General features: G+C 50.9%; 1 protein-coding gene across 6 annotated transcripts in view; it reads right to left on the reverse strand.

The window, feature by feature from the left end:
* LOC116276598 (syncytin-1-like) overlaps positions 1-25,598 on the reverse strand; it is a 63,231-nt gene that overhangs the window by 33,571 nt on the left and 4,062 nt on the right. For 5 of the 6 annotated variants that reach the window (XM_072953676.1, XM_072953674.1, XM_072953675.1 and 2 more), the window contains one exon: positions 17,987-20,233. The exons of the other annotated variant lie outside the window; for it this stretch is intronic. In XM_072953676.1, coding sequence (XP_072809777.1) covers positions 18,604-19,860 — 1,257 coding nt within the window. In that variant the 5' untranslated portion in view covers positions 19,861-20,233 and the 3' untranslated portion in view covers positions 17,987-18,603. Of the gene's footprint in view, positions 1-17,986; positions 20,234-25,598 lie in introns of those variants that run through there. 6 annotated transcript variants of the gene reach the window in all.

The raw sequence follows: 25,598 nt of genomic DNA on the forward strand, positions 1-25,598 counted from the left end.
ATCCTGCCTAGCTATTCACCCATCCAGGCTCAGCCTCGCCCTGCCCTGCTTCGTATTTCTCTACATAGTGCCTAGAACATCCCATAGACTATGTGGGAGGTGAGATGGCGCTTGAGCACGGAGCCCCACGCAGGAGGCTGGTGCCCTTAAGAGTCAATGAGAGTGCTTCCTCCCTCCGCTCTCCTCCCTGTGAGATCACAAGGCGATGTTGGCCGTCTGCAGCCCAGAGGAGGGTTCTCACCAAGAACCCGGCCACGCAGTCACCCTGATCTCAGACTGCCAGCCCCCAGAACTGTGCGGAACGCGTTTCTGTTGTTTAAAAGCCACAAAACGTGGTATGTTTGGTTTAGCAGCCAGAACCAGCGAGTGCAGGATGTTCACAGAAGCAAGATTCACAAGAGCCAGAAGACAGAAGCAACCCCAGTGCCCATGATTGACGAGCGGGTAAACAATACACGGTCTGTTCACACAACAGAATGTTGCTCAGTCATTGAAAGGAATGAAACAGTGACACCTGCTACAACACAAATGAACCCCAAAGCCACGACGCCAAAGAAAGAAGCCAGACACAAAAAACTGCATATTGCTTGGTTCCGTTGATACAAAACATCTGGAGAAAGCAGACCTGCAGAAACAAACGTAAATCGTGATTTTCAGGGAAAGAGCAGAGATAAAATAAGGAGGGGGCCTTATTGAAAGGATACAGGGTCTCCCTCTGGGAGGGAGTAGAATGCTCCTCAACCAGATGGCAGCGGCAGGACATGTGGACGCACTTCATGCCACTGAATTGTATACGTTCAAACAGTTCCTTTTATATTTTGTGAATTTCACTTCAATTTCTTAAAAATGCAAAAAAAAAAAACCCCACATGTATTGGGTGACAGGAGCCTGACAAGTCCCCACTCTGCAGGGTAAACTCTGCTGGATGGGCTGTGAGCTGAACCCATCAGTCTGACGATTTTAGGTTTATGCTTTAAAACAACACTTTGTGCAAATACCGACCCCCACAGGGGGTTCTGCCATCAGAAATAAGATTTACTCCAGAATCCCATGGCTTTATGAAGACTCCATTTTAACAGTTCCTAAAAGCATCAGTAATTCACTGCCACGCAGTTTAGGTATGTTTGTGCTATAAAACCGACTAGCCTTTCATCGTCCGCACGAGCAAATGCCGCCTCCACTGTGGCTGAGGATGGGCACGTCCTGGGCTAGCACGGGTCGTTTTAAGTACTTCAAGGTGCAGACTCCACCATCAGAGGGCAGGGACAGAGATGCAAAGTAAGGAAATCTCAGGGACCACGGAGACTTAGATTTTGGAAGGAAAGGAGGTGAGACTCAGCTGAGTGCCGGCCCGTGGGATGCGGGCCAAGGGACAGACGGGGAGGACTGAACGGAGTTGTTCATAAACCCAAAACGGCTTAAAGACGTAACCACAAGGCAGGACACCACAAATTTCCTCGGAGAGAACACAGGCAAAGCATTCTCTCACACAAATCGCAGCGAGATCCCCCCAGGCAATGGAATTAAAAGCAAAAATAAACAAATGGGACCTAATTAAACTTAGGAGCTTTTGCATAGCAAAGGAAACCATAAACAAAAACAGAAAAACAAAAAGGTTACTGTGACATCTCCCTATTTGAAAACTTTTTGATAACTGGTTAAATATAATTTTTTAAAACTGAGCACTTAAACCCCCACTGGGGGACAGATCGACCCTGAATACTTCCTGTCAGCGGACTGTGGAGCACACACTGATATTTTATCAAAGTTTTCTGGTTTCTTTTAATTTTTTGTTTGATAGGCTTCATTTTTTTTTTTTAAAGAGTGGTTTTAGGTTCACAGCAAAATTGAGCAAAAAGTAGGGAGATTTCCCATATACTTCCTGCCCCTACAGCCTCCTCCCTTGTCGACATCCCACACCAGAGGGGTGCGTGTTGTAATCAGTAGATCTGCCCTGATTATCGTGGTGCACGGTTTACCTTAGGGTTCACTGCGGTGTTGTGCCTTCTGTGAGGTTTGACAAATGCCCCCCCACTACTCCAGCATCACACAGAAAAGATTCCTAACCCTATGCAGTTTCTTTTTGAGCTTATTGTGTCATTAGAGTGAACAAAACTGGTTTTCTTTTTCCCTTGAAATCATTACGTTTCCAGCCCTCCGCAGCTAGATTTAGAGTTGTGGGGAAACCCAATTTTGCATCAGAAATCACACTTGGCTTGAGAAAATTAAGAGCCTCCAGTATGAGAAATCAGAGCTGAAAGAGGTAGCTTTGGAGGAGCTCCGAGTGCATTTAAGCCTGTTCCACTCTCCCGGCAGACAAAACTGTAAAATGCAGGTCAGGTCTACTTAAAAAGGACTTAGCTAAAAAGCTGTCCATAAAAATACTTATGATTGCATATTTCATTTGATTATTACAAGAACTGACATGATTGTAAGGCAATTCTACTGAAGTAAAGTGGAATTCTAGAGTAACAGTTGGGTAAATAAACATTCCTGCCAAAGAATGTCTTTACTGAAATGCTACTTGAATCAGATGAATATAATCATGCCTTCCTGTCTCCACTGAGTGTTGATTCACTGTCATTTGCGTACAAGTGTTGAATTTAGGACGGCTGTATAAGACGGGAGATTACAAATTGGCTGGCAAGTCATGGTTCTGAAATACTTTGTGTAGGGAAAAAAATCCTGTTTTTTCGATTTTTGGTGAAATCCTCCATTCTTCAAAGTTGAAATCATTATTGGGAAGGACACAGAGAATATTTCAGAGGGTAAAGGTATTCTAGTTGTGAAATATTATGACAACAGAGACCCTCACTAATTATATTAGGTGGTAATTTTGCAGCTTTCTGTTTGCTGTTACAAACTTGATTTCTTCTAGTTGAATGAAAAACAGGGAGAATTCCTGAATAGGGATCACAATGTCCCACTGTGTTTTCTCCCTTTCTGAAGTGACTGACAGACTTCTATTGAATTTTTTTTTTTAGATGCTGTTTAAACTTGTTAAGTGACAATAGAGTTAATAGTGATGGTCTCATCAGAGGCCCCGGCAAAAGTTTCACAAGATGCTGCTGTTCAAAGCACAACGCTAAAAAAAAATGTCCACTGACAGATGACTGGATAAAGAAGCTGTGGTATATCTATACAATGGAATACTACTCAGCCATCAAAAAGAATGAAAAATGCCATCTGCAGCAACATGGATGGACATGGAGATCATCATACTAAGTGAAATAAGTCAGACAGAGAAAGATGAATACCATAGATATCACTTACATGTGGACTCTAAAAAAGGATACAAATGAACTTACTTACAAAACAGAAAGAGACTCACAGACATAGAAAACAAACTTATGGTTACTAGTGCAGTCCCTTCTAATGCAAGCATGTTTAAGCATTGATGAAAATAGTACTTCTACAGTCCTTTCACAGATGCATGAGACCTAGGACCAGAGACACTAAATGGCACACCTGAGGTCACACAAGTAATTTACAGAAGCACTATCTAAATCCAATTGTGGACCCCTCCTGTCCTGGGGTTTTCACCCTTACATTCTCTAACTCCCTTCAATACCCATGGCAGAAGGAAGGAACTGCAGTGGGATTCAGTGGGAGAAGTTCATTTGAACTTAGAGGGCAGAGAGGACACTGTTTTGGAAGAAACTGAGTTTCTGATAGCAGTTGAAGGATGGGTGGGGGTTGGAATATGCCCCAAGATCAGAGATATGCATTCCAGGGAGGAGAGTGAGAGTGGGAGGGGGCGCTGGGAACCTGCGGGCATGGTGTGACTGTCACATCTGAGTGTGACATCTGAGAAAGACCACCAGGTGGCAAGGAAGGGACCCATGTCACATACCTGCAGACAACACAGCACTACAGACGCTGCAGTCTGGTGTGCGTGATGAGAACTGACTGGGGACACACACAGGGCAGTAAGTCACACAGGGATCAAGGCACAGGCAGAAAGTCATTTTGCTGAAGTGGTATAGAAAAATAGTGGAAAATTTTGACTTACATCCTTAAAACAATTGAATCACAGAAGCAAATCTTGATAAATATTCTGTTATAGACTGAATATCTGTGGCCCCCTAAAATCTGTACATCGGAACCTAACCCCCAGTGTGATGATACTAGGAAGTGGGGCCTTTGGGAGATGATTTGGTCATGAGAACAGAGCCCTCATGAATGTCATGGGCGTCCTTATAAAACAGACTTCAAGGGGGAAGGCATAGCTCAGTGTGGAGTGTGTGCTTAGCATGCACGAGGTCCTGGGTTCAATCCCCAGTCCCTCCATTAAAAGAATGAATGAATGAATCAATCAATCAATCAATAAACATAATTAACTCCTCTCCCAAAATAAATAAACAAAAAGAAAATAGTTGGACAAAAAAAAAATTTTAAGAGAGACCTCAGTAAGCACCCTGTCCCCTTCCACCGGGTGAGGGACACGACCAGAAGACAGAGGCTAGGAGCCAGGAAGCGGGGTCTCATCAGACACTGACTCCGCCGGCATCCAGCCTCCAGAACCCTGAGAAATAATTTAGTGTTGTGTGTAAGCCACCCAGTCTGGGGTCCTCTGAACGGACACAGATACACTCTGTAAGAAATCAGAACCCTGCCGACAACGCTAACTTCCCTCGGGTTACCACGCCTCCCTCCTCCCCTGTGCGCAGGTGTAACCGTGGGGACCAGTTTGATGTGGGGACTTCCAGGTCCTTTTCTGATTTTACTAACATGTTTGACCAAGGGTGGGAATTGAAACATACGGGACTTCTGTGTGTTTTTGCCTGTGGCCTGTCCTGCTGTGCGAGCTACTCAGTGACGAGCCTTAGGAGCTCTTTTGACCTCAGTATTGGTAACTCTTCTTTTTTTGTATTTCCTCAGAGTAGTTCGTGGAGAGATAAGAGTTCGATGGACATTTAGGCTTATTTCCCAACTTTTCGCTACAACAAAACACGCCACAGTGGGCACTCTCAAGCATAAATGTATGTAAGATTTTATCTTGAGATATTAGAAAATGTTTAATTGAAGGGCCAGAGGGTTCACCCCTTTTAATTATTTTAACACCTTTATTATGGTATGATTTCCGTACACTAAACTACACATATTTCAGATGTACAATTTGATGAATTTTGCTAGATGTACACACCCATGAAATCAGGACAGCGAACATTTCCATCACTCCCCAAGAGGTGCAATTTTCAAATTCCCAGTTTATCCCTTCCCACCCCCTTTGCCACCTAGTAACCATAAGTTTGTTCTGTTTCCGTTTCGTAGATAAATTCATTTGTGTCCTTTTTGTTAAGATTCCACATATAAGCGATATTATATGGTATTTATCTTTCTCTTAGTGACTTACTTCCCTTAGGACATTTTAAGGTTTAAGAGACACTCCCAGATGGCCCTGCACTATAACTGTGTCAGCCCCTCTTCTACCAGTATTTAAAGACACTCCCCAATTCCTCACAGCTGGCCAATATATGATATGATTAGATTATTTCATCCCTATGATTTTCACTTGCTTTTTGCTGAATTTTAGTGATTCTGGTCATATCTGCATGTTTAGTGGCCATCTGTATTTCTCCTTTTGTAAGCTGCCTACCCGTTCTTTTTGCCCTAATAGTCTTCAAAGGGAGGGGACCAGCATCATCCTAGGGACACATACTAGTTAACGCTATTGAGACATAAAACTGTGCGATTAATGGTCTTCGTTAAAGCTCTAGGAAGACCTAGGAGGTCCATCACAATCAGTTTTTTTTTGGCGGGCAGAGGTAATTGGGTTTACCCCATTTTTAGAGGAGGTCCTGAGGACTGAACCCAGGACCTCGTGTATGCTAAGTACACGCTCTACCACTGAGCTCCACCCTCCCTCCTCTTCATAATTAATTTTTGATAAGCTCTCACTGTGTGTGAGGTGTCATGCAAAGTGCTTGACAGCTTTATGTCCCTACTTAATCCAACAGCAGCCCTGTGTGAGAGACTGTCATCCTCTTATGACAGATACGAACCTGGAACTGAAAGAAGTCAAAGTACTTGTTTGGGACCACAGGGTTAAGGACCACAGAGGTGCGATCAGAACCAGAGCACGCCGTTAACCAGCTTAAATGCCCTCGGTGTCCGGGCTGCACAGTACGAGACTGGGGAAGAGGGATAAAGAGACTGAAACTCTCACAGAATTATGAATCGAGGAAGCTGAAAAGTTTCCAACTGGTTACCTGAAACAGCCCAAGGTTAATTTTTTTTCAGCACATCCCTCAGTGTCCTGGATCTATCACCAAGGGGTAACAGGTTAAAACTTGAGCTTACATTACGGCGTTGTCCCATTCAAGCTGTGTGACCTTAAGCAGCTCTCTTATGCTCTCTGAGCCTGTTCACGCATGGGTCAATGGGAACAATATTTCAACCCTTCAATTCTAAGGTATTTGTGCAGATTTCAAAAAAAAAAAAGATCACGATACGGAGCAGTTAACACACAGCCCACTAGCACATGGACAGTCAGTCCGCGATGAGACTGAAGAGAAAAATTACCAGCAGGAGGGAGCAGGGGTGTTTACGAAGCCCACGGGGCTGTGTGCAGAAGGTCAGGTCTGACTCTTGAGCGAAGAGAGGATGCAGCTTAGAAAGAAATGATCCAAACCCTCCGATGTTACAAAAAAGAAGGTGTCATTTCTGATCCATTTCAGCCTGAGCGCCAAAATGTCATCAAATGTAAAGGCTCATTTTTATCCTTTGCCTCCACTAACCTCACCTCAACTTCTCCTTAACACAGCAGACAGGCTCCCCGATAAAAGCCAGCCTTTCTGCAGTCAAACATGCCTGTCTTTCCACTGAACCAACTCGGTCTCACGCCTACGAGAAATCGGACCCTCCACCTCTAAAGCCGCAGTCGCGGAAAGAGCCCTGTTCCTGCGTGAACATTGCTCTTCCACGTCATCCCTCCTGCCACAAAGCTCACAAATTATTTTCCACCCGTTTCCAAAACTAGAAGAACTTTCACCTGAAGGAGGATTTGAAATTGGCCAGCCCCCTCAAGACAGAGCTTATTCCGTCAGCACTACTCCCTCCTCTCTCCTGCCTCGCTGGCCTGGGAGGAGACACACGCCCCTCGCGATGACAGACACACAGGCAAAGACAGCCAGCACGCGGGCGGCTCGCCGCTGTGCCCCGGCTCCTCCCGGACACCCACCCTCTCTCCCTCCCCTCTCTGCAGCATCCTCTCTTCCCGCTGCCAGGCATGCCATTCATAAACACCAACACATCCCGTCCCCACCTCGGGTTTATTTCTCACCAGGCCTTTATTGACACCTTCCACTTCTTCGGATCTCAGAAGGTGCCACAGACGATGGAGCCCACCTTCCTCCTTCACGGTGCTGAGGGGACAGCCGGGGTCGCTGAGGACCAGCCATGCCCTCCCTGCACACATCGCGGCCTTCCAAGGGTTCTTTCACTTGGCATCTACTCCAACCCCGTTTCCCAGTCTGACTTGCTCGGTCAAGGGGGTGGTCAGTTGCAGTCAGGATTTGAACTCAAGCAAGCAACCTCCGGACTGTGCATTTTAACCATCACACCACCGTCTCAGAGCTACAGCCCCGGGAGGAGACCCTGGGATGACAGTTCCTGAGCAGGCGATGAAATGACGTGACCGTTACCGAGTCCAAACTCGTTCTGCTCAGCACACGACAAGCCAATAAATCGGGAGACGAGGTGTCGGGACGAGGAATGAGGACTTCAGTCGGAAAGCCAGCAGGCTGAGACGGTGGGGGGCTAATGTCCTAGACCCGCCTTCCCCGAGCCGGAACCCAGGCTCCTTTTATACTAAAAGGGAGGGGGTGTGGTTGGCTGGTGCAGACTGCTTCGTGTCAGAATCCTTTGTTCCTGCACCTGTCCTGGGAGGTCCGGTCAGTGCTCCTGTAAACCTCCAAGACACACTGTTCTCTGTTCTGCAACTTTTTCTCTCTGTCTGAGTGGGAAAGTGTTCTACCCTTAAAGGTCAGAGCCCTGAGAACGGGCTGGTCTGTGTATTTCGGGCTCTAGGCAGCAGGTGCAGAGCCAGCCTGACTCAGCCCAGGAGGCAGAGCCCGGGGTCAGAGCTAAAGGAGCAGATCTCGTATGGAGTCAGATTGGTTCTTCCCTATTAAACCTCCAGCTCAAGAGAACGGGGAACCCGGTCAGGGAAGGAAGAAGCCAACCAGGGTGGGATTTCAAACAGTCTGATGAGGGGGACCCCGTCGTGACTCCAAGGGGAAGACTGAGGGAAACATTACACCTTAGCGGTCACCTCACCTGGAGCAAAGGAATTGGGCCTCACATGCGGGTGCCACAGCCCCCAACAGAGGGCCACGGGAGGCCCTAGTGTCTACATGAAAAGATTACATCTCCTCTTAGTTCTGTGCCCAGCATTTCCACATCTTATATTTGACGCTCCGCATCAGGAAATGTGGAAATGGGAGCTGTCAGCCATTGGCCAAATCCAGCCCAGATTATTTTCCGTTCACCCAGAACACCTTTAAATATTTGATGGACTCTGGGAGGACACAGTCTTCGGTCAACCCCGAAGCCTCCCCGCGCCCTGCCGCCTCCGCGCGGCCCGCCTGCCCAGCTCCTGTGCACAGCGACACTCACGGCTCCTCTCTCACGAACAGCTCTCAGCTGTCAGACAGCGAGTTTTGAAACGGGAAGACGTTTTGCCATGTGTATGTTTTCTGTCCTAAGTAACAAGCAGTCAATGATACACAGTAGTTTTTTCATATGACTTTTTAATAATTACCAGGGTCTATACTTTTTAAATTATTATTTCAAGTGTTATAAGTCTAGGAACTTCTGCCTTGGGCTCTAAAATCTACACTGTCAGGAGGTTTGGCAGTGCTGAAAGCTTTTCAGTCTTTGCTCCCTGTGTAAATTCAAAACATTCACTGACTGTACTTCAATAAAAAAATATATAAATTGCAAAAAAATTGAAAATTAAAATAAAGATATGTCTGCACCCCACCCTCCCCAAAACCCAACATTTAGTCTACCAGTGTGCAGGCTGAGCTGGACTGCAGGGCCCCAGTCTATGCCAACTCCCCAGGGACCACCTTACAAACCCAGAAGCCTCATGTTCCTTTGAAATAAGCCATATGGGGGTGGGGGGGTAATAGCCTAGTGGCAGAGTGCCTGCCTAGCACGCGTGAGGTCCTGGGTTTAATCCTTAGCACCTCCACTAAGAAAATTAAAAAGAAAAAAAATTTGAAGAGAAATAAGCTGTATAGTTTATTGCAATTGTAGCAAAAGAACAGAAATGCTACTGTCTGTCTTCGTACCTTCCTGTGCGTGTGTGCATGTGCACGTGTATGTGTTAGTAAAAACACGGAAAATATTCTGGTTAATGTTCAGAAAATCACCCGGAAAGTGAGATTCGGGGGGGCAGGAAGACAGATACACTAGTGAAAAGCACACTTTAAGGTCTCATTTACTTCATATGTTTCTAGACTTTCCTTTTGCAAAGCTGTAGGGCTTGCTTAGTCTAAAGAGGAAAAAAAAAAAAAGAATGAGCTTTTGGAAACAGCGCTTGCCTGCCTGTCACACATTGCCACCTGGAACCCCCCCCCGCCCACGGTTAGCGCCATGGACCTTGGAAGATAAGAGGCGAACGTGAGAATTTATCAGCAGTGCTGAGGGCTGGGGCTGTGGGCATTGCCGCAGCGTAGACATCTTTGAAACATATTTTTCCTACAAAGGTGACGCTCCTGACAGCACTGACTTATTTTGTATATTCTGCATTCACTTATTTTTCACAAATACTCTCTCTCGTATACTTAAATAAATCATGTTAACCAATGAAAATAACCTTGTGTGTCCACACTCACGACCAAAAGTGGCCTCCCTGTTCTAGTTTTAGCATCAGACACTTTGGAACATGAGACGTCACCACTGAAGTGTCTTAGCAGGCGCTAGCCTCGGAACAGGGAGTGACGCGGTGTCCTGAAGCATCTTTGAGCTTAGCAGTTACAGCAGATGGTGGTCCTGACTGCTGGGCAGAAGCACCCCGGGCCTCTGGGACGCAGTCCTTTCAGCACGCCATGCAGACCCAGCCCGGGCTGGACCGACACGGGTCGGCCCTGCGGGGAATCTAAACAATGCTTGTGGAAGGGAACATCCCAGGGATGAGGTGGGAGGACCAGAGCTCCCAGCACGGACGACCTGCGTGGTTGTGCCTCCTCTGATCAGGGTCCGCAACTTACCCCAGAACAATTTATTAGAAACACGAGCTAGTTAGGAGTCGTTCAGACACGAGAAATGGAGAAGTGAATAAATAGGAATAATTATCTGAAAAATAAGACTCAGAGCGTGGATTTCAAGTATGAAATGGCACAAAGGCGTCTCTGATTGTTTTTCGTCTCTGTTGCCGAGGAAGGTTATGTGGTGTCGCCAAGAGCATCCCACGAATTTTCTATTTAATGGGCTCCACCAGTTCCGCGTTTGACGCTTTTTGTTCCCTTTATCCTTTCAACTAAACTCCAGAGATAAAAGATACTTTAGTTCAAAGCAATATGGAGTCACTCGGTGAGTAAGCCGTGTATCTGAGTGTCATGTTCACAAGGATGCATGAGACGTCCCGTTTCTTTTCACATCTCCACAAATCATCCTCTTTGGGGAACCATTAGCCTTTGTGATCAAACTGAGTGACTTTTGCACACATCGAAAAACACATTTGCACAGGTATACCACTGCCGAGCCTGTAAAAGAAGCCAAATATTGAAAACCACTCATGGGACTGTGGGAGAGTTTGGTATGACAAAGCTGAGTTCACATAAAATTTGTTGTGAAGTCTGAACGGTCCAATCCGGGTCCCACACATTGTCCCTGTGTGTTTCGTGGGTGCTGTTTCTGGGGCCCCTCCCCCTGCACATGCAGCCAACACAGCCGGGGGAGGCGGATGAGGGGCAGGGGGCGCTCAGGCCAGCCTGGCCACTGGTGCACTGGCCTCGCAGTCAGTAGGCCAGGATGGAAATCTGAAGGATGCATTAGCTGGCGTGGAAGATACAGTGAATTTCTCTGCCCTGAACTTCGCTGTAACAGACCGTGGGTCCAGTACCCCAAGGGGAGAAGCAGAGGTCCCCAGGCTGGGAGGCCGCACGCAGCAGAGCACAGGGGACAGGTCCTTTACGCTGGCCACCCTGGGCTCACATAGGTCCTGTCCCCACACGGCTGGAGTCAGGGTGAGCAAGGCACTCAGAGGCCCTGTAACCCAGTCCTCCGCTCTACACCTGCAGGAGCGCTGGCCGAGTCTGACTAACTCCACCTCCCTGGCTGCCTCTGGAACCCAGCCCCCGATCTCCGTGCCAGCGTGTCCAACGTTACTGCAAGGCACAGCCATCTGCTACATAAACTACCGCAAGAGCCTCCCAGCTCCCCTCCCTGCTTCTCTGCGTGAGCACCCTGGCCGTCCCCACATCGCAGGGTGTGACGGGCGTCGAGCTGCGCTGTACCCTTTACCTTTGTTTCCTTTCAGTGACTTGCCTCTCTGTTTCTTCCTGCTTTATCGAGCTACAATTGACAAGTAAAATTGTCTACATTTAAGGTGTATAAGGTGATGATTTAATACACATACACGTTGTGAAATGATGACCACAATCATGTTAAGCGGCACATCCACGGTCTCACAGCTTCACTGTGCGTCTGTGTGTGTGAGTGTGTGTGTGTGTGTGTGTGTGGCGAGAACACATAAAATTTACTCTGTCAGCAAATTTCCAACATACAATACGGTATTATTAACTAGTCACCACGCTGTGCTGCAGATCCCCAGAGCTTACTCAGCTTACACGTGAAATCCCCATTTCTCCCTCCCCTCAGCTCCTGACAACACCATTCTACTCTCTGAATCTGTGGGTTCAACTTTTTTAGATTCCACCTGTGAGTGAGTGTCTGGCTGATTTCACTTTGTGTAATGTCCTCAACGTCCATCTGTGTTACCGCAAATGGCAAGACTTCCTTCTTTTTATGGCTAATAGTCCATTAGACGGACAGACAGATAAATAGATATGCTGGCTGGATGGGTGGATAGGTAGGTAGATAGGCAGACAGACAGACAGACAGACACAGATAAATAAATATGTTGGCTGGATGGGTGGGTAGGTAGGTGGATGGATGGAACGATGGATGGATAGATAGATAATGCCGGCTGGATGGGCAGACAGACAGACAGACAGAGAAACGGATGACGGATAAGGGCCGTGACGTCCCCCTCAGTACCTCCCACCACTTGAGGATGGAACCCAAGCCCCTCAGCGCGACCACAAGAACCCGCGGCCTCCGGGCCTCCCTCAGCAGGCCTCGTCGGAGGCCACTGCGCCACATTTGAGTTTCCTGCTTCAGAGGGATTGCTGGACCGTGTGGTGACTCTATTTTAGTTTTTCAAGGAAACCCCATGCTGTCTTCCACAGTGGCTGCACCGATTCACCTCCCCATCTACAGTGTAGGAGGGCTCCCGTTCCTCCACACCCTCTCCGGCACCAAATAAAACCTTGAATGTAGGAAACCACATGCAAAATAAGTGTATTCTTAACGGTCCACCTTTATAGACTGTGAAACAAGCACAGCTTACTTGTGTGCTGGGAGGATGGGAGAGCGGTTCCCTTCAGAGGAGCGGGGGCCAGTGGCTGGAAGGAGGAACTGTGGGGCCTTCTGGGTGCCCACCGTTGTCTGTGTCTTGACCGTGGTGGTGGTCACATGTGTGCAGGTGTGCGTTTACTATGCGATAATTCAAGGCACAATTTACTAATTGTCTCTGTGTACGTGTGCGTGTGAGTGAGCACGTGCCTGTGCTTGGTTCCTGCACACACACAGATGATGAGCGAATTACACTTTGCCAAAGCAAATACTTACAACTGATATGCACATTATCCACCCCACTGCGCTAACAAATGTAGAAAAATTACTGGAAGGAAAAAGAATGCTCCCTACCCAGCACCCTGTCTCTTCAAACAGCTCCATAAACACCTAAGGTTTGACGATGAATTGTGGGACATTTTCTTTCTAGAATGAGCAAAAGGAGATTCAAGTCAAGGTTCGTGAGTCAGGAGCTGCATCCTGCTGAAGGCCTTGGACAACCACACCCTGTCTATGAAATTCGCACTGCGTCGCTCCTTGGCCTACATTTTAGTGGATGGAGGGAAAGCGGAAGCTTTGACACATCTGCCTGCAAGCAGGGAGTACCTTGCGGACTATTGCACGTGGCCTAGTCTTCTGGGATGTTTTCCCACCACAGTGAACACATCCACAGGGAGGAGCCGGCCCAAGGACAAAGAGGTTGGTGGAAACCACACTGTGGTACTGACCCTGCAAAATACAGACACGCTTCTGTCAAAATCAGGTGCCGAGTGTGCTGTCAAGGACCAAGCGGGTCTCTTGTAGACCCTCAGCGCCCTCACCTCCGCAGCGGCGCCCGGCAGAGCCCCGTGACTCAGGCCGCTCAGCCTGCACTCATGCCAACTTTCCACTCCCCGGGAGCAAAAGCAGGCGTGCCCTCCCTGTTCTTTTTCTATTGTAAAAATTAGTTTGGTTATTGGAAAAAGAAAAAAAGAAAGATGGCATTTATAGAAAAGGCAGCTCAGCATAAAAGTGAAATGTTTTTTTTTTCTGACAGTCTTTTGTTCCTTTTCGTAAAAGATGCTTTTTTTCCCATGAGCCATCAGAAGGGCACAGATACCAGAGATCTTAGAGAAGTGCACGCACGGGTGTTAAGAATGAATTTCGACTAAGGTTGAACAGGACAGAGAATAGTAAACACAAAATGTGCAAATAATTAGATCATAAATATGGAATTTTTAAATAAATGATGAAAAATCATAATAATGTCAAACTGTGGTAGGGAAATGGTATTTGAGTATCTGAGGGAAGGCATTTACACTTGTATTCATTAAATTATGTACCTGCTTCCTGTCTGAGTCTGCTTACGTTAGATTCTAATTTATTTTCTCAGGATGCAAACCATCTTCTGTGCTAAAATCAGCTTAGTATCAGCTAATGGAATTTCCCCCTTCTTGGTTTCATTCACCAGAGGTGCTTAGCACTGAAGGGCGTCTGCCAGAAACAGCAGGAACTTCCCCCCACCCTCAGCGTCTCCCCAGAGCCCTGCCTCGCCAGAAGCTCCTCCGCTCTCCCCACTCCCGCCGCCAGCACGCCTCACGGCTGCTGGCGCCCAGGGCGCTCCAGGGCCCGCTCCTGCCGCGTGGAAACAGCACCGACTCCTCCAGCGGAGAAGCTGCTCCGTGTTTCCTAGCACGTCCGCGTCAGGGAGAGTTTGCTCGCACCCCCAGGAGCCCACAATCTCTAATTTGAGCAAAGCTGCCTGAAAACTTAAATGTGGTCCTGATTTGAGAATCCGTTTGATGCCAAAACAGCTAGCGCATCAGCACTGACGAAGGGCTGATACGCTAAGGCGTTACTTGCTTTTAAAGCAGTCATCTCTGCGAACCTGAAAATGCCTGAAACCGAGAGCAAGCTTAGAAAAGGACGACTGTAAATGGACGGAAGTGCTCCGAAGAACCGTAAAACTGAGAACGTGAGAGAGAGAAACATCGAGGCGCCATCTTACACCCATCAGGCAGACAGAAATGAACAAGATGGGTTAATAACCAAGGGTTGGGAAGGATGTAAGGAAACTGGGCGTCTTGTGCCCTGCTGGGGCGGAGTCAACCCGGTGTGGCCATTCTGGAGAGGACATGAGTGAATCAGAGTTAGTGAGATTCAACAGATGCGTGCCCTCGATCCACAGCCCCATGCGCGGTGTAGGACCCACAGCCACCCTTGCATGGGGCTGTGCGTAAACATGCATAAGAAAAATCATCTCAGCGGGGAGGGTATAGCTCAGTGGTCGAGCTCATGCTTAGCATGCACAGGTCATGGGTTCGATCCCCAGTACCTCCATTAAATTAAAAATAATCATAATAAATAAATAAATCAACCACCATCCCCACCCGCAAAAAGGAAAATCATCTCAGAGCCGTTAGTGTGAGCGAGAAGATGGGAGCGATTTAACTTTCTGTAATTAAACAATGGGGATGAAATGGATACACATGCTTATCACGAAACGCGATGCAGCAATGAGGACAGACGTAACATACCAACAACGGCGTAGACGAGTTTTGTATCAAGTGAAGTATCTGGAACTCTTAGGGAACCTCTGAAGGAGTGAGATTAGGGATTTGAGCCACCCCTGTCTCCTTCAGGCAACAAACCCAGTCTTCTTTGATCATTTTGAATCGGGGTCTTCATTTCTGCCATATTAAAAAGAACTTAGAATCAGAGTGGCTTTCTCAATAGTATGTTGTAAATCAGAAAATCGTACAGCAACCACTAAAAGGTAGACCACGGGGACAGAACCGAGAGCCAGAAATAAGCCCGTGCATATGCAATCAACTGACGGAGAAGGGGACGGAGATAAGCCAATAGCAGGGGCTCCAAGAAGCAAGGGAGGCTGCCACCGGCAGAACATTACATTTAAACTACCTTTGTAGAAAACGGCGGAGCCTCTGGAAAATGCTGTGGACCTCCCAGCAGAGCCTGGTTTTAAAAGCCCTGGTCTGACAGGTGAGCACTGGGGAATAATTTAGAAAGGGATTTGTAATGAGTTCATAGTGTCCTTTTTTTTTTTTTTTTTTAGATTCTACATATGAGTGATCTCATATGGTATTTTTCTTTCTCTTTCTGGCTTACTTCACTTAGAATGACATTCTCCTGGGCCATCCGTGTTGCTGCAAATGGCATTATTTTATTCTTTTTTTTATGGCTGAGTGGCACACGGAACTATGTTCAATATCTTGCAATAACCTTTGATGGAAAAAAAAATATGAAAACGAATATATGTACGTATATGCATGACTGGGACATTGTGCTGTGCACCAGAAGTTGACATGTTGTAACTGACTGTACTTCAATTTAAAAAAATAATAATAATTTAAAGAAAGAAAGAAAGAAAGAAACAGAAAGAAAGAAAGAAAAAGAAAGAAAGAGAGAAACAAAGAAAGGAAGAGAGAAAGAGAGAAACAAAGAAAGGGAGAGAGAGAAAGGAAGGAAGGAAGGAAGGAAGAGTCGGGAAAAAACGGGATTTGAACCCTCGTCCTGTCTCAAGGACACATGCCCGAGCAGTATTCTGCGCATCCAGAGATGAGACCCACCTCTCAGGACTGTTTAATGAATTAAATGAGATTATACACTGGTGAGCCCTTGAGGACATCAGGCGAAGTGAAATAAGCCAGTCACAAAAGGATAAAGGATGTGGGATTCCACTGAGGCGAGGTACCGAGACCGGTCATACTCAGAGAGACAGAAGGAGGAATGGTGGTTGCAGGGGCTGAAGGAGAGGGGAACAGGGAGTTGTTTAATGGGTATGAAGTCTTGGGTTTGCAAGATGTGAAAGTTCTGGAGAGCTGACACAAACCACGGTGAATACAGTTAACACGCTGGACTGTACGCTCAGAGATGGTTAAGACGGTACGTCTTCTGAAACTAACATTGCAAACCAAGTACACTTCAGCAAAAAATAAAATTAAAAAGATGGTAAGTCTTATTTTTTTTTAAATCTCAATTAAAAACCAAAATAAACAAGTAACAGAGAGACAGTGCAGAGCCCAGCTGCCCGGATGCAGTGAGGGCTGTGTGCCCGACGGTGCTGTTACTCCTGGTGCTGGACGAGAGCTGTGTTTGTAACAGGTCTGGGGTTCTCCAGAACAGAGGTTAAACATAGTTTAAACATTAGGGCTGTTTAACCTGCTTTCTGACTTTCCCCATCCCCTACAAAGGAACGTTTCATTGTAGCTGGATCCAAGCAACAAATGTAGGTGAGAAATACAAAAGCTAAGGAAGAAAAAGAAAACCCTGTGGGATTTCTGGTCTGTAGGAAAGAATGTTTTCATATTCTTGGGGAGAGGACAGCAAATCCAACTGCCTACAGGGTGCTCTTCCGAAATCCGCATCTTCTGGAGTTGATCACTGGCACTTGAATCCTCTTTCCTCTCCAATGATACTGTCTCATCACGGGAGAAGCGGGGTACGCGGCGGGGGGAGGTGGGGAGACTGGCAAGCCGGAGTCGCTCAGGGCACACCCTGCTGAAGCGACCCAGCAGCCCGGGAGGATATACAGGCTGCCGGAGCCGGAGCTCCAGATGCTCCACGAGACAAAAGAAGTCTGGAAGTTTATGTGCGATCGTCAGATATTCAAATATCAACTTGAACATGTCTGAAACACTTTGGGACCCAAACACAGCACGCCACGTGTCTGTGGGCCAAACCTGGTTACAAAGAAGAGGTGTAACTCTTTCTTCAAGTCACAGACGAGTAATCATCTATCCAGCCCTCTCGCCATTCGATTTGGACCTGAAGTCCAGACAGAGGAAAAGACTTACCCAAGGTCATCATGAACGAAAAATGAGTTTACACATAATCCCACGTCCTCAATCCAGGACTCTCCCATAACAGAAGGCTGCAGGGCTCCAGGGGACCTCTACAGGCTTACCCCTCTACGATGGGGCAGCTGCCCTCACATTCATGAAGCGCCTCCAGGGCACAGCTGCGAGGTGACATCTACAAACACACAACACTTGGTTTTACTTTGTTACTAGTAAAATAACATCACAACGTGTTTTACAGGGAAAACACCATTTTTTAAGTGTGAGCCTTTGAGGGAAACTACATTTTTCACCTTCCTGCTTTGGCATTTATTCGCTTTAAACAAGAAGCCTCAACAGGGGACGTGCTGCGGGTCGCTCCTGATCTGAGAGCAAAGAGCAGACCTGCGGTGCTTACGCTTTTCCATCTGCAAAGTAGGGATGGTGTAATCACCCCCCGGGATGGTGGTGAGAGGCGAACCCATGGTGTGAAATTGTTAAACCTGCCACAGTCACTCTCAAGCAAGAATTCATACTTCACACATTAAAAAAAAATTGATAATGTAGCCGCATCCAGAAAGAGAAAAACAGACAATGAGTCCTTCTCCGACAGTGTGGGCTAAGGCAGAAGACAGAATTCTCATTCTTTTTTATTCCAGTAAAAGCATCACAGCCATAAAGAACAAGCCGAAATGTTACAGGAACGGCAGGCCAGCCAAGACACAAGCTCCACTCGGGGGACCGGCGGGCTCGGGCTCTGAGCACCTCCGGGAAGTGTGAGGGAGGGGTCGCAGGGTCGCTTACAAGCTTGGGGCCCATCAGCCAACAGGGCGGGTACAGCCAGGCAGTGTCATAACAGGGGAAGCAAAGTCATCCCCAGTAACCCAAAACCGGTCCAGCAAGGCGAGACTCAATGTCCATGAGCTGGCCCGGCCCCAGCCTGGCCAGGCCCACCTTTTCCTTCTCAATCCCCCTTCTTGATGCTCTCACAGCCCAGGGTGGAGCAGGCACCATCCTCCATCTGGTGCAGAGGCTCATAATGGGAAGCTAACATCTGGAGCTTTATCGCCTCCATCCGTTCGCTGACGGAACGGGTCAGGAAGTTTAAGATTCAGGGCCCAAACAGCAGAGCTGCACCGACCAGGAGCAGGGGGCTCATGAGCGATGCCGGCCAGGAGGCCCAGCCCCAGGGGCCTGTCCACAGGCCCGTGCCCGAAATATATTTCCTCCGTTCCGCTCAGTCCCGTAACTCTTGGACCACCTTTCTGACGACCCCTGACTGGTTGGCATAGAAACAGCATTCTCCGTTTAGGAAGAGGCACAGTCCCCCCTCTCTGGCCGAGAGCAGGCCGGGACCCCTCCTGTTCTGTAAGACCACCTCGGCCAGGGAGTCAGTCTGACTCTGCAGAGCCCCCAGGGTTTCTGCGACTCGCCGGAAGTCCTGACTGAACTCCCCTGAGAGCTGATAATAGTGATGAGAGGGTGGGGTTATGCCCCCGATCCCCGTGCCCGCCCCCGTCGCCACTCCCAGCCCCACGAGCAACGGGATTCGCTGCGCGGCCCGCTTCGCTCTCCGAGGCTGCTGGCGAGCTGCAGCCGGAACAGGGAGGCTCTGGCTGTTGGGCAGAATGCCCACCCGGGGGGAGAGGAAGGCGAGAGCACACAGCCCTGTCCAGTTCGCGGGAAGGCAGCGGTAGGCAGACTCGCCGCACACGAAGTAAGCCCCATTATTAGCGCACCACCCCCGGGTGGGCTGGCAGCCCCAGCCCGCACAGGGAGAGGTGCTGTGACACTGCCTTGTGCTCAGACTGCCCCCTAACGGATTGGTTCCGTTGTTGAAGTAACACTCTGGTGCCTTGTAGGCGAGCCGCACCCAGTTCAGCCTGGGACTCCCAGCGGCAGAGGCGGCGGCGCCGGCGGTCGTGGTGAAGGCCTTCGTGAGGTTTGCCACGGGCAGGGCCAGGTGCTGGACGGGGCCGGGACGCAAGCACAGCCAGCAGTCCCTAGCCAGGTTTGGATTGGAACGATTAAGGATTCCGTGGACCGCGGCCAACAGCCCGGCTACTCGCGGAGCTAGATTCCGAGGCTCGGCTAAAGGCGGGAGTCCTGCGGGCTCCCGGGCAGGCAACCGCTTCTGGCGCAGCCTCCGGACTGCTTGCTGGACGGCCTGCCGGCGTGCCTGGTCCTGTGCCCCTCCTCCATCACTCATCCCGTAGTGTGTGTGCTTGGTCCAGCACACCGGCTTGCCGGGTGTGCCGTAGCACTTGATGCCGGAGACGGAGGAAGCCTTGACCGTGCCAGTCCAGTAGGATCTGCCCTGATACGTGCACTCTGAGGCAGAGTCATAGCATCGACTCGGCTGATAGGTGTAAGCTGTGAATACAGGTTGGTACTTGGTCCACCTGTCACCCGGTTCAACGCAGGTGCATCGCGAAGCCCAGGGAAGGGAAGGCATTAGCACCAGTACCATCAGCCTGGTGACTGTCTCAGCCATGCTGCCGTGGAGAGAGAGCTAGTTGTGACAAGGTACAGAGGGCTGTCCGGACCTTCCGGCCTATGCGCCAGTCAGGGGGAGCAGCGCTGGCCAGCCCACCGCTAGCAGGCGGGCCAATACGGCAAGTGAGGAGAGGGGCAAGGGGGCACGGGGGGGGTACGTCCGGCAGCCTCTCCTCAAGCTTCGGCCGTGCGCTGACCAGCCAGCCTCCGGCTGCGGCTAGAGCAGGGCCTGCAGTCTCTCTCCTGGGCTCTCCAGATCGTCAGCCTGACTGGGTCTCCCGGGACGCTCTCAGCTCTCCAGGGGCCTTCTGCCTGGGGTGGGGCCACCGGCTTAATCCTGGGGTGATGAATCCATGGGACGATTCCTGCAACTGTAACAGCCGTAGGGGTAGTTAACACAACCTCCCAGTGTCCCCTCCACGTTGGCCTCAGGGGCTCCTTCTCCCAGCCCCTTACCCACACTCGGCCTCCCGGCTTATGGGGATGCACCTGGACTCCTAGTGAGACGGGAGTTCTATCACCCAACCCCAGTTCTCCCGTAAGACCTGTCCTAACCCTTGTAACTGGCGGTGGGGCTCTAAGTGTCCTATCTCTGGGGTCCAGCTTCCTACTTTGACTATGGGTGGGGGCGGGAGAATCTCAAATGGGGAGTATCCCGTGTTAAGTCTTGGGGTGCACTGAATTTGCAACAGAGCCAAGGGCAAAATGTCCACCCAAGGGAGCTGAGTTTCTTGGCTGATTTTGGTTATAATCTGTTTCAGGGTCCCGTTCATTCGTCCCACTTTGGGGTCGCTATGCTGTAAGTACCAACGGATGTTCAGTGCTTTTGCCACTTGTTGCACAACCTCCACCACGAAGGCGGGTCCGTTGCTGGACCCGATGGAGGCAGGCACTCCAAACCGAGGAGCGACCTCTCTGAGGACAGCCTTTGTGACCTCTTGCTTCTTCAGTCCTGGTGAGGGGGTGGGTAGGCCTCCACCAACCCACCCTGTGCGACACAGATGGAAGCAGCAGGTGCCTATAGCCCCTGCCGGGCCCACGCTCTGTAAAGCCTACTTGTAAGCCTTCGAAGGGAGCCGTCCGCATCGCTGTGCTCCCGCTGGCCCGGTGGGCCCTTGCTTTGGGTTGTTTCGGGTGCAGAGCAGGCAGCGTTGAGAGACTGATGCGCACAGAGTGGGGAGGCGAGGAATCAGGAAGTACGGCTTTCGGAGGGCGTCCAGAGCCGTGTCTCCCACGTGCATGGCTTCGTGTTGTTGTCTGACTCTGCGGTAGGCCAGGCGCGCTGGGACGAATCTCCTCCCACCTGCCATGGCCCACCGTCGTCCTTCCCGTTTCCCCCTTGTTCGGCCTGTGCCCGCTTGTCCCCGCCGTGGCTATGCCCTGGGGCAGTGGGGAGCTCTGGCGCTGCCATAACTTTGTTCACCAGATGTTCCCGGGCGGCTGCCTCTTTTGCCTTTTGATCAGCCAGCCTGTTCCCCTGGCTCACAGGGTCATTTCCTTTTCGGTGTCCCTTACAGTGGATAACGGCCACTTCCTTCGGATCCCATACTGCCTCCAGTAACTGTAGAACTCCTTCTTTGTTCTTCATTCCCTTTGCCCAGCAGTCAAGAGTCCTCTCTCCTTACAGAGGGCTCCATGTACATGTAGGGTTGCAAAAGTGTATCTGGAGTCTGTACATATACTGACTCGCTTTCCTCTCCCTTTTCTGAGTGTCTGGACCAGAGCCCAGATCTCTGCTCTGCTCAGACCAGCCCGAGGGAAGGGGTCCTGCCTTGATCACATCACAGGTTGTTGTGCCGGCGTACCCTGCCCGCCACCGCCCATCTTGCACGTAACTGCTGCCGTCCGTACAGAGCTCCAGGCCTGGGTTCTGGAGGGAGTGTCAGTCAGATCAGGCCTGCTTGCATATGCTCCTGCAGTGACCTCCTCACAGTCGTGGTCAGGCTGCCCTTCCCCTTCGGGTAGGTAAGTGGCTGGCTTCAGGGTTCGCACAGTCTCCTGGCACGCCCTGGGATTCTCGCATAATAGCCCCCGGTAGTGGGTCATCCTTGCAGTCGTTATCCACTAGTAGCCTGGGCCACTCGTCAGGGTCACCACGGAGTGGGGCACTTTTACGTTTAAGGTCTGCCTCACTGACCAGGAGGGCTGTGGCAGCGAGGGCCCGCAGACAGGGTGGCCATCCTGATGCCACTGAGTCCTATCTCATGCACAAATGGGCCACGGGGCGCTGCCATGGCCCCACGTTCTGAGCCAGGGCTCCAAGAACGACTCGGTCTCTCTCGTGTACGAACAGGTGGAATTCCCGTGTCATATCTGGCAGGCCCAAGGCCGGGGCCTGGGCTAATAGTTCTTTTAGTGGCCTGAAGATATCTCTTGTTCAGCGTCCCACCTGAGGCTTTCCTTTCCTGACCCGGCAGCTGCCTCGTAGAGGGGCCTGGCTGTCCTTGAAAACCCGGGGATCCAGATCCGGCAGAAACCGGCCGCGCCTAGGAGCTCCCGTAGTTTCCTTTCCGTTTGCGGTTTTGGAACAGCGCCGATCACTCGTTTCCGTTCTGGCCCCAAGGCTCGGTGTCCTTCTGAGATAATGATATTAGACTGTCGTCCGGAGTAACTCCAGGAGGGCTCGAGTCCCTCTCCAACGACCTTCTCCATCTGGACTGGCCAGTAACAAACCGCCCACATACTGGGGCAGGGGGCAGCTCGGCGCTTCCCCGGGGAACTTAACAAGGGCTGCAGCTGGCGCCTCTCCGAACGGGGTGGGTGAGTTTGTAAACCCGTGGGGAAGGCGCGTCCTGGTCAGCTGGGTTTTCCTCCCTGCATGAGGACCCTCCCATTCAAGCGCGAGTATGGGGTGGCCCGCCAGCGAGAGCTGAAGGCAGGAGAGAGCGTCTTTAAGGTCCAGACGTGTGAGCCATCTGGCACCTGTGGGAACGAGGCCTAGGAGAGGATACGGGTTTGGCACCACTGGGTGTACGGTGACGGTTACTTCGTTGACCTTCCATGGGTCCTGGACTGGTCTAGAGTCTGTTCCCTCCGCTTTCTCCACCGGGAGCAACGGTGTGTTCCAGGGGGATCTGCGTTCAGTTAGGGTAGCCGCTGCGTGTGCTTCTGGACTCCCAGGTGGGCCTCGCGAGGCCCAGGGCGCTGCCTCTGCCTGACTGGGCTAGGTCCAGGCTCGAGGTCAGCTGCTAGTGGTGCCTGATTGCGTGCTAGGCCTGGCGGCCCACTGCCAGCCCGGGCCAATGGGGACTCTTCCAGGAGCCCGGCAGGGCTTTTCTGGGATTCACTGTTTTCATACAAACGCCACTCCTCCTCTCGGGGAACGGAGACAGCCAGGGTCCTGGGCCTCCCCGGACGGTCAGGTGGGCTTGTTTCCCGGGGACGGAGGTGACGTGAGCCCCCAGTTTAGACAGAAGGTCTCTTCCGAGCAATGGTATCGGGCATCCAGGCAAGCCTAAAAGTTCACGTGTCACGAGATGGCCCCCTACTTGGCAGGGTCGTGGCTGGCAGAAATGGCGGGCAGTCGAGTCTCCAGTAGCCCCTATAATGGTTGCCTTTTCTTGGACGGGGGGGCTACAGGCTGGGTCACCAAAGAATATTCTGCTCCCATGTCCACCATAATAGTCACTGGCTGGCCCCCATCAACATCTCGACCTTGGGCTCCAGGGGGCCCGGGGCCCGGAAGCCCGGTCCTTCCTGTTCCGAGTCGATTCCAGCCAGTCCGACGAGGTTTTCAGTGGCGGCTCCAGGTGGCAGGCAGGCTTCCTGAGGGGCGCTCTCTCCCCATCCTCTCTGTTTGGGCACTCGTCCTTCCAGCGTCCTGTCTCCAGCAGTACGTGCACTGGTCTCGGCCCAGGGGCACCCACGGTTGGGGCCCCCTCTTCCGGGGGGTGCGGGATTCTGGCTGAAGCCTGTTTTCCCCAGGGCTGCTGCAAGGAGCGCAGCTTTCTGCTTCATTCGCCGGTCTGCATCTCGTTGGGCTTCCCGCTCTCGATTTACGAAAACCTTGTTTGCTACTTCCAGCCGCTGTGTAGCGTTCATCCCTGCGAACCCATCCAGGTTTTGGAGTTTCCGGCGTATATCTGGGTATGATTGGGCTACGAAGGCAGCGCTGACCATCTGCTGGTTCTCTTGGGCCTCAGGGTCAAACAGAGTGTAGACTCGGAATGCTTCACACAATCTCTCATAGAAGTCAGTGGGGGTTCCGTCTGGCCTCTGGGTCACCGTGGTCGTTCTACACATGTTCGTTGGCTTCTTGGCTCCGCTCTCAGCCCTTGTAGGATGGCCTCCCTGTGCTCACGCAGTGCTTCTCTTCCTTCTTGGGTGTTAAAGTCCCAATCTGGTCTGGTGTCAGGGGCATGTGTCATGACCCACCCCTCAGCATCCATTGCGTCCCCAGGGGCTCGGCCCTGTAGCCATTTTCGTGCTTCAGTGAGAATGCATCTCCTCTCCTCAGTATTGAAAAGTGTCAGAAGCAGCTGGCAGACATCTTCCCAGGTGGGCCGGTGAGAATGGAAGCTAGACTCTACGAGGTCAATCATGGCCTGTGGCTTTTCAGGGTAGGAAGGAGTGTGATGGCGCCAGTTGAGAAGGTCTGTGGTGCTAAAGGGTTGGTAGTAGAGTACGGGGTGCCCGGGCTGAACAGTCCCGTCCTCCCCAACTTGCTGCGGCCTGTGTGTCTCCCGCAGTGGCATTTGGAGGGCCGGTGGTGCTGGCTTCCTGGCTTGTGCTGAGCGGAGTCTCCTTCCTGCCGGCTCAGGCTGGGGGCTGGGCTCTGCCTCTGGGTCCTCAGGTGGGGGAGGTGGTGACACAGAGGGTGGTGGTGTCTCCAGTGGGACCGGAGGTGCCTGTGCTCCGGCAGCATACGGAGGGGGTAGGCACATCTCGTCTTCTGCGTCTCCCTGGAAAACGGGCTTTTCTCTGTCTCCTTGTCCTGGACCGGCTGAGCTGCTAACACCTTGCATTGTCCAGGTTCATTTGAGCAGAACCAAATCCATGGGGGTGGAGTCTGCGCGATATTCAGCCAGGAGTCAATGTAAGGGAATTGGTCTGAGTGGCCTGGGGTTCTGGTGACTACCCGATAGACTGCTCACACTGTTGCTAGGTCCAAAATTCCTCCTGAGGGCCACTCAACTCCAAAGGCCAGCCATTCAAGCTTACACAAGGTACGGGGCTTGCCAGGGGCCATTTGGACTCCAGAGTCTCCTGTGAACCCCTTTTTGAAAGTCTCAATCATGCAGTCCAGGATGGGGGGCTTCGACTTCGAGCCTCTCGTTCTGTCGAGGCGTTTTAAGGGTGGCGGGCCTGCTGCTGTGGGTGCTCGGGGAGGCAGCCTTTGCATCTCCTTCTTCCCCTCTCCGCAAAGCACTGGAGCTCCCAGCGGGACCGCTCTCCTGCCGGCTCTCTGAGTCGCCTGAAGGCTAACTTGGTCAGGGAGTCCGGGCTCCAGCCACACCTGGCGTCTCTGAAGCCCAAGGCAAGAGCCAGCTCCAGGGGCTCCCTCACCAAACCCCCACTGCACCCTGAACTCCCGTACCAAGGGGCTGGGACTGACGCTGATGGCTGAACACACGGACCAGAAAGGGGACGTCTAAGGCCGGGTGAGCCCGGTCCTGAAGAAATCTCTGTTCTGAACTCAAGCCCTGAGGGTCTGGGGTTGGGCAAAAGGGACACTCGGGTCAGTTCAGGAGCTGGGACAGCAAGTCTCAGGTGGTCTGTGACAGGGTAAAGTAAGAG

This window comes from Vicugna pacos, chromosome 32, assembly GCF_048564905.1.
Source record: "Vicugna pacos chromosome 32, VicPac4, whole genome shotgun sequence".
Taxonomy (NCBI): domain Eukaryota; kingdom Metazoa; phylum Chordata; class Mammalia; order Artiodactyla; family Camelidae; genus Vicugna; species Vicugna pacos.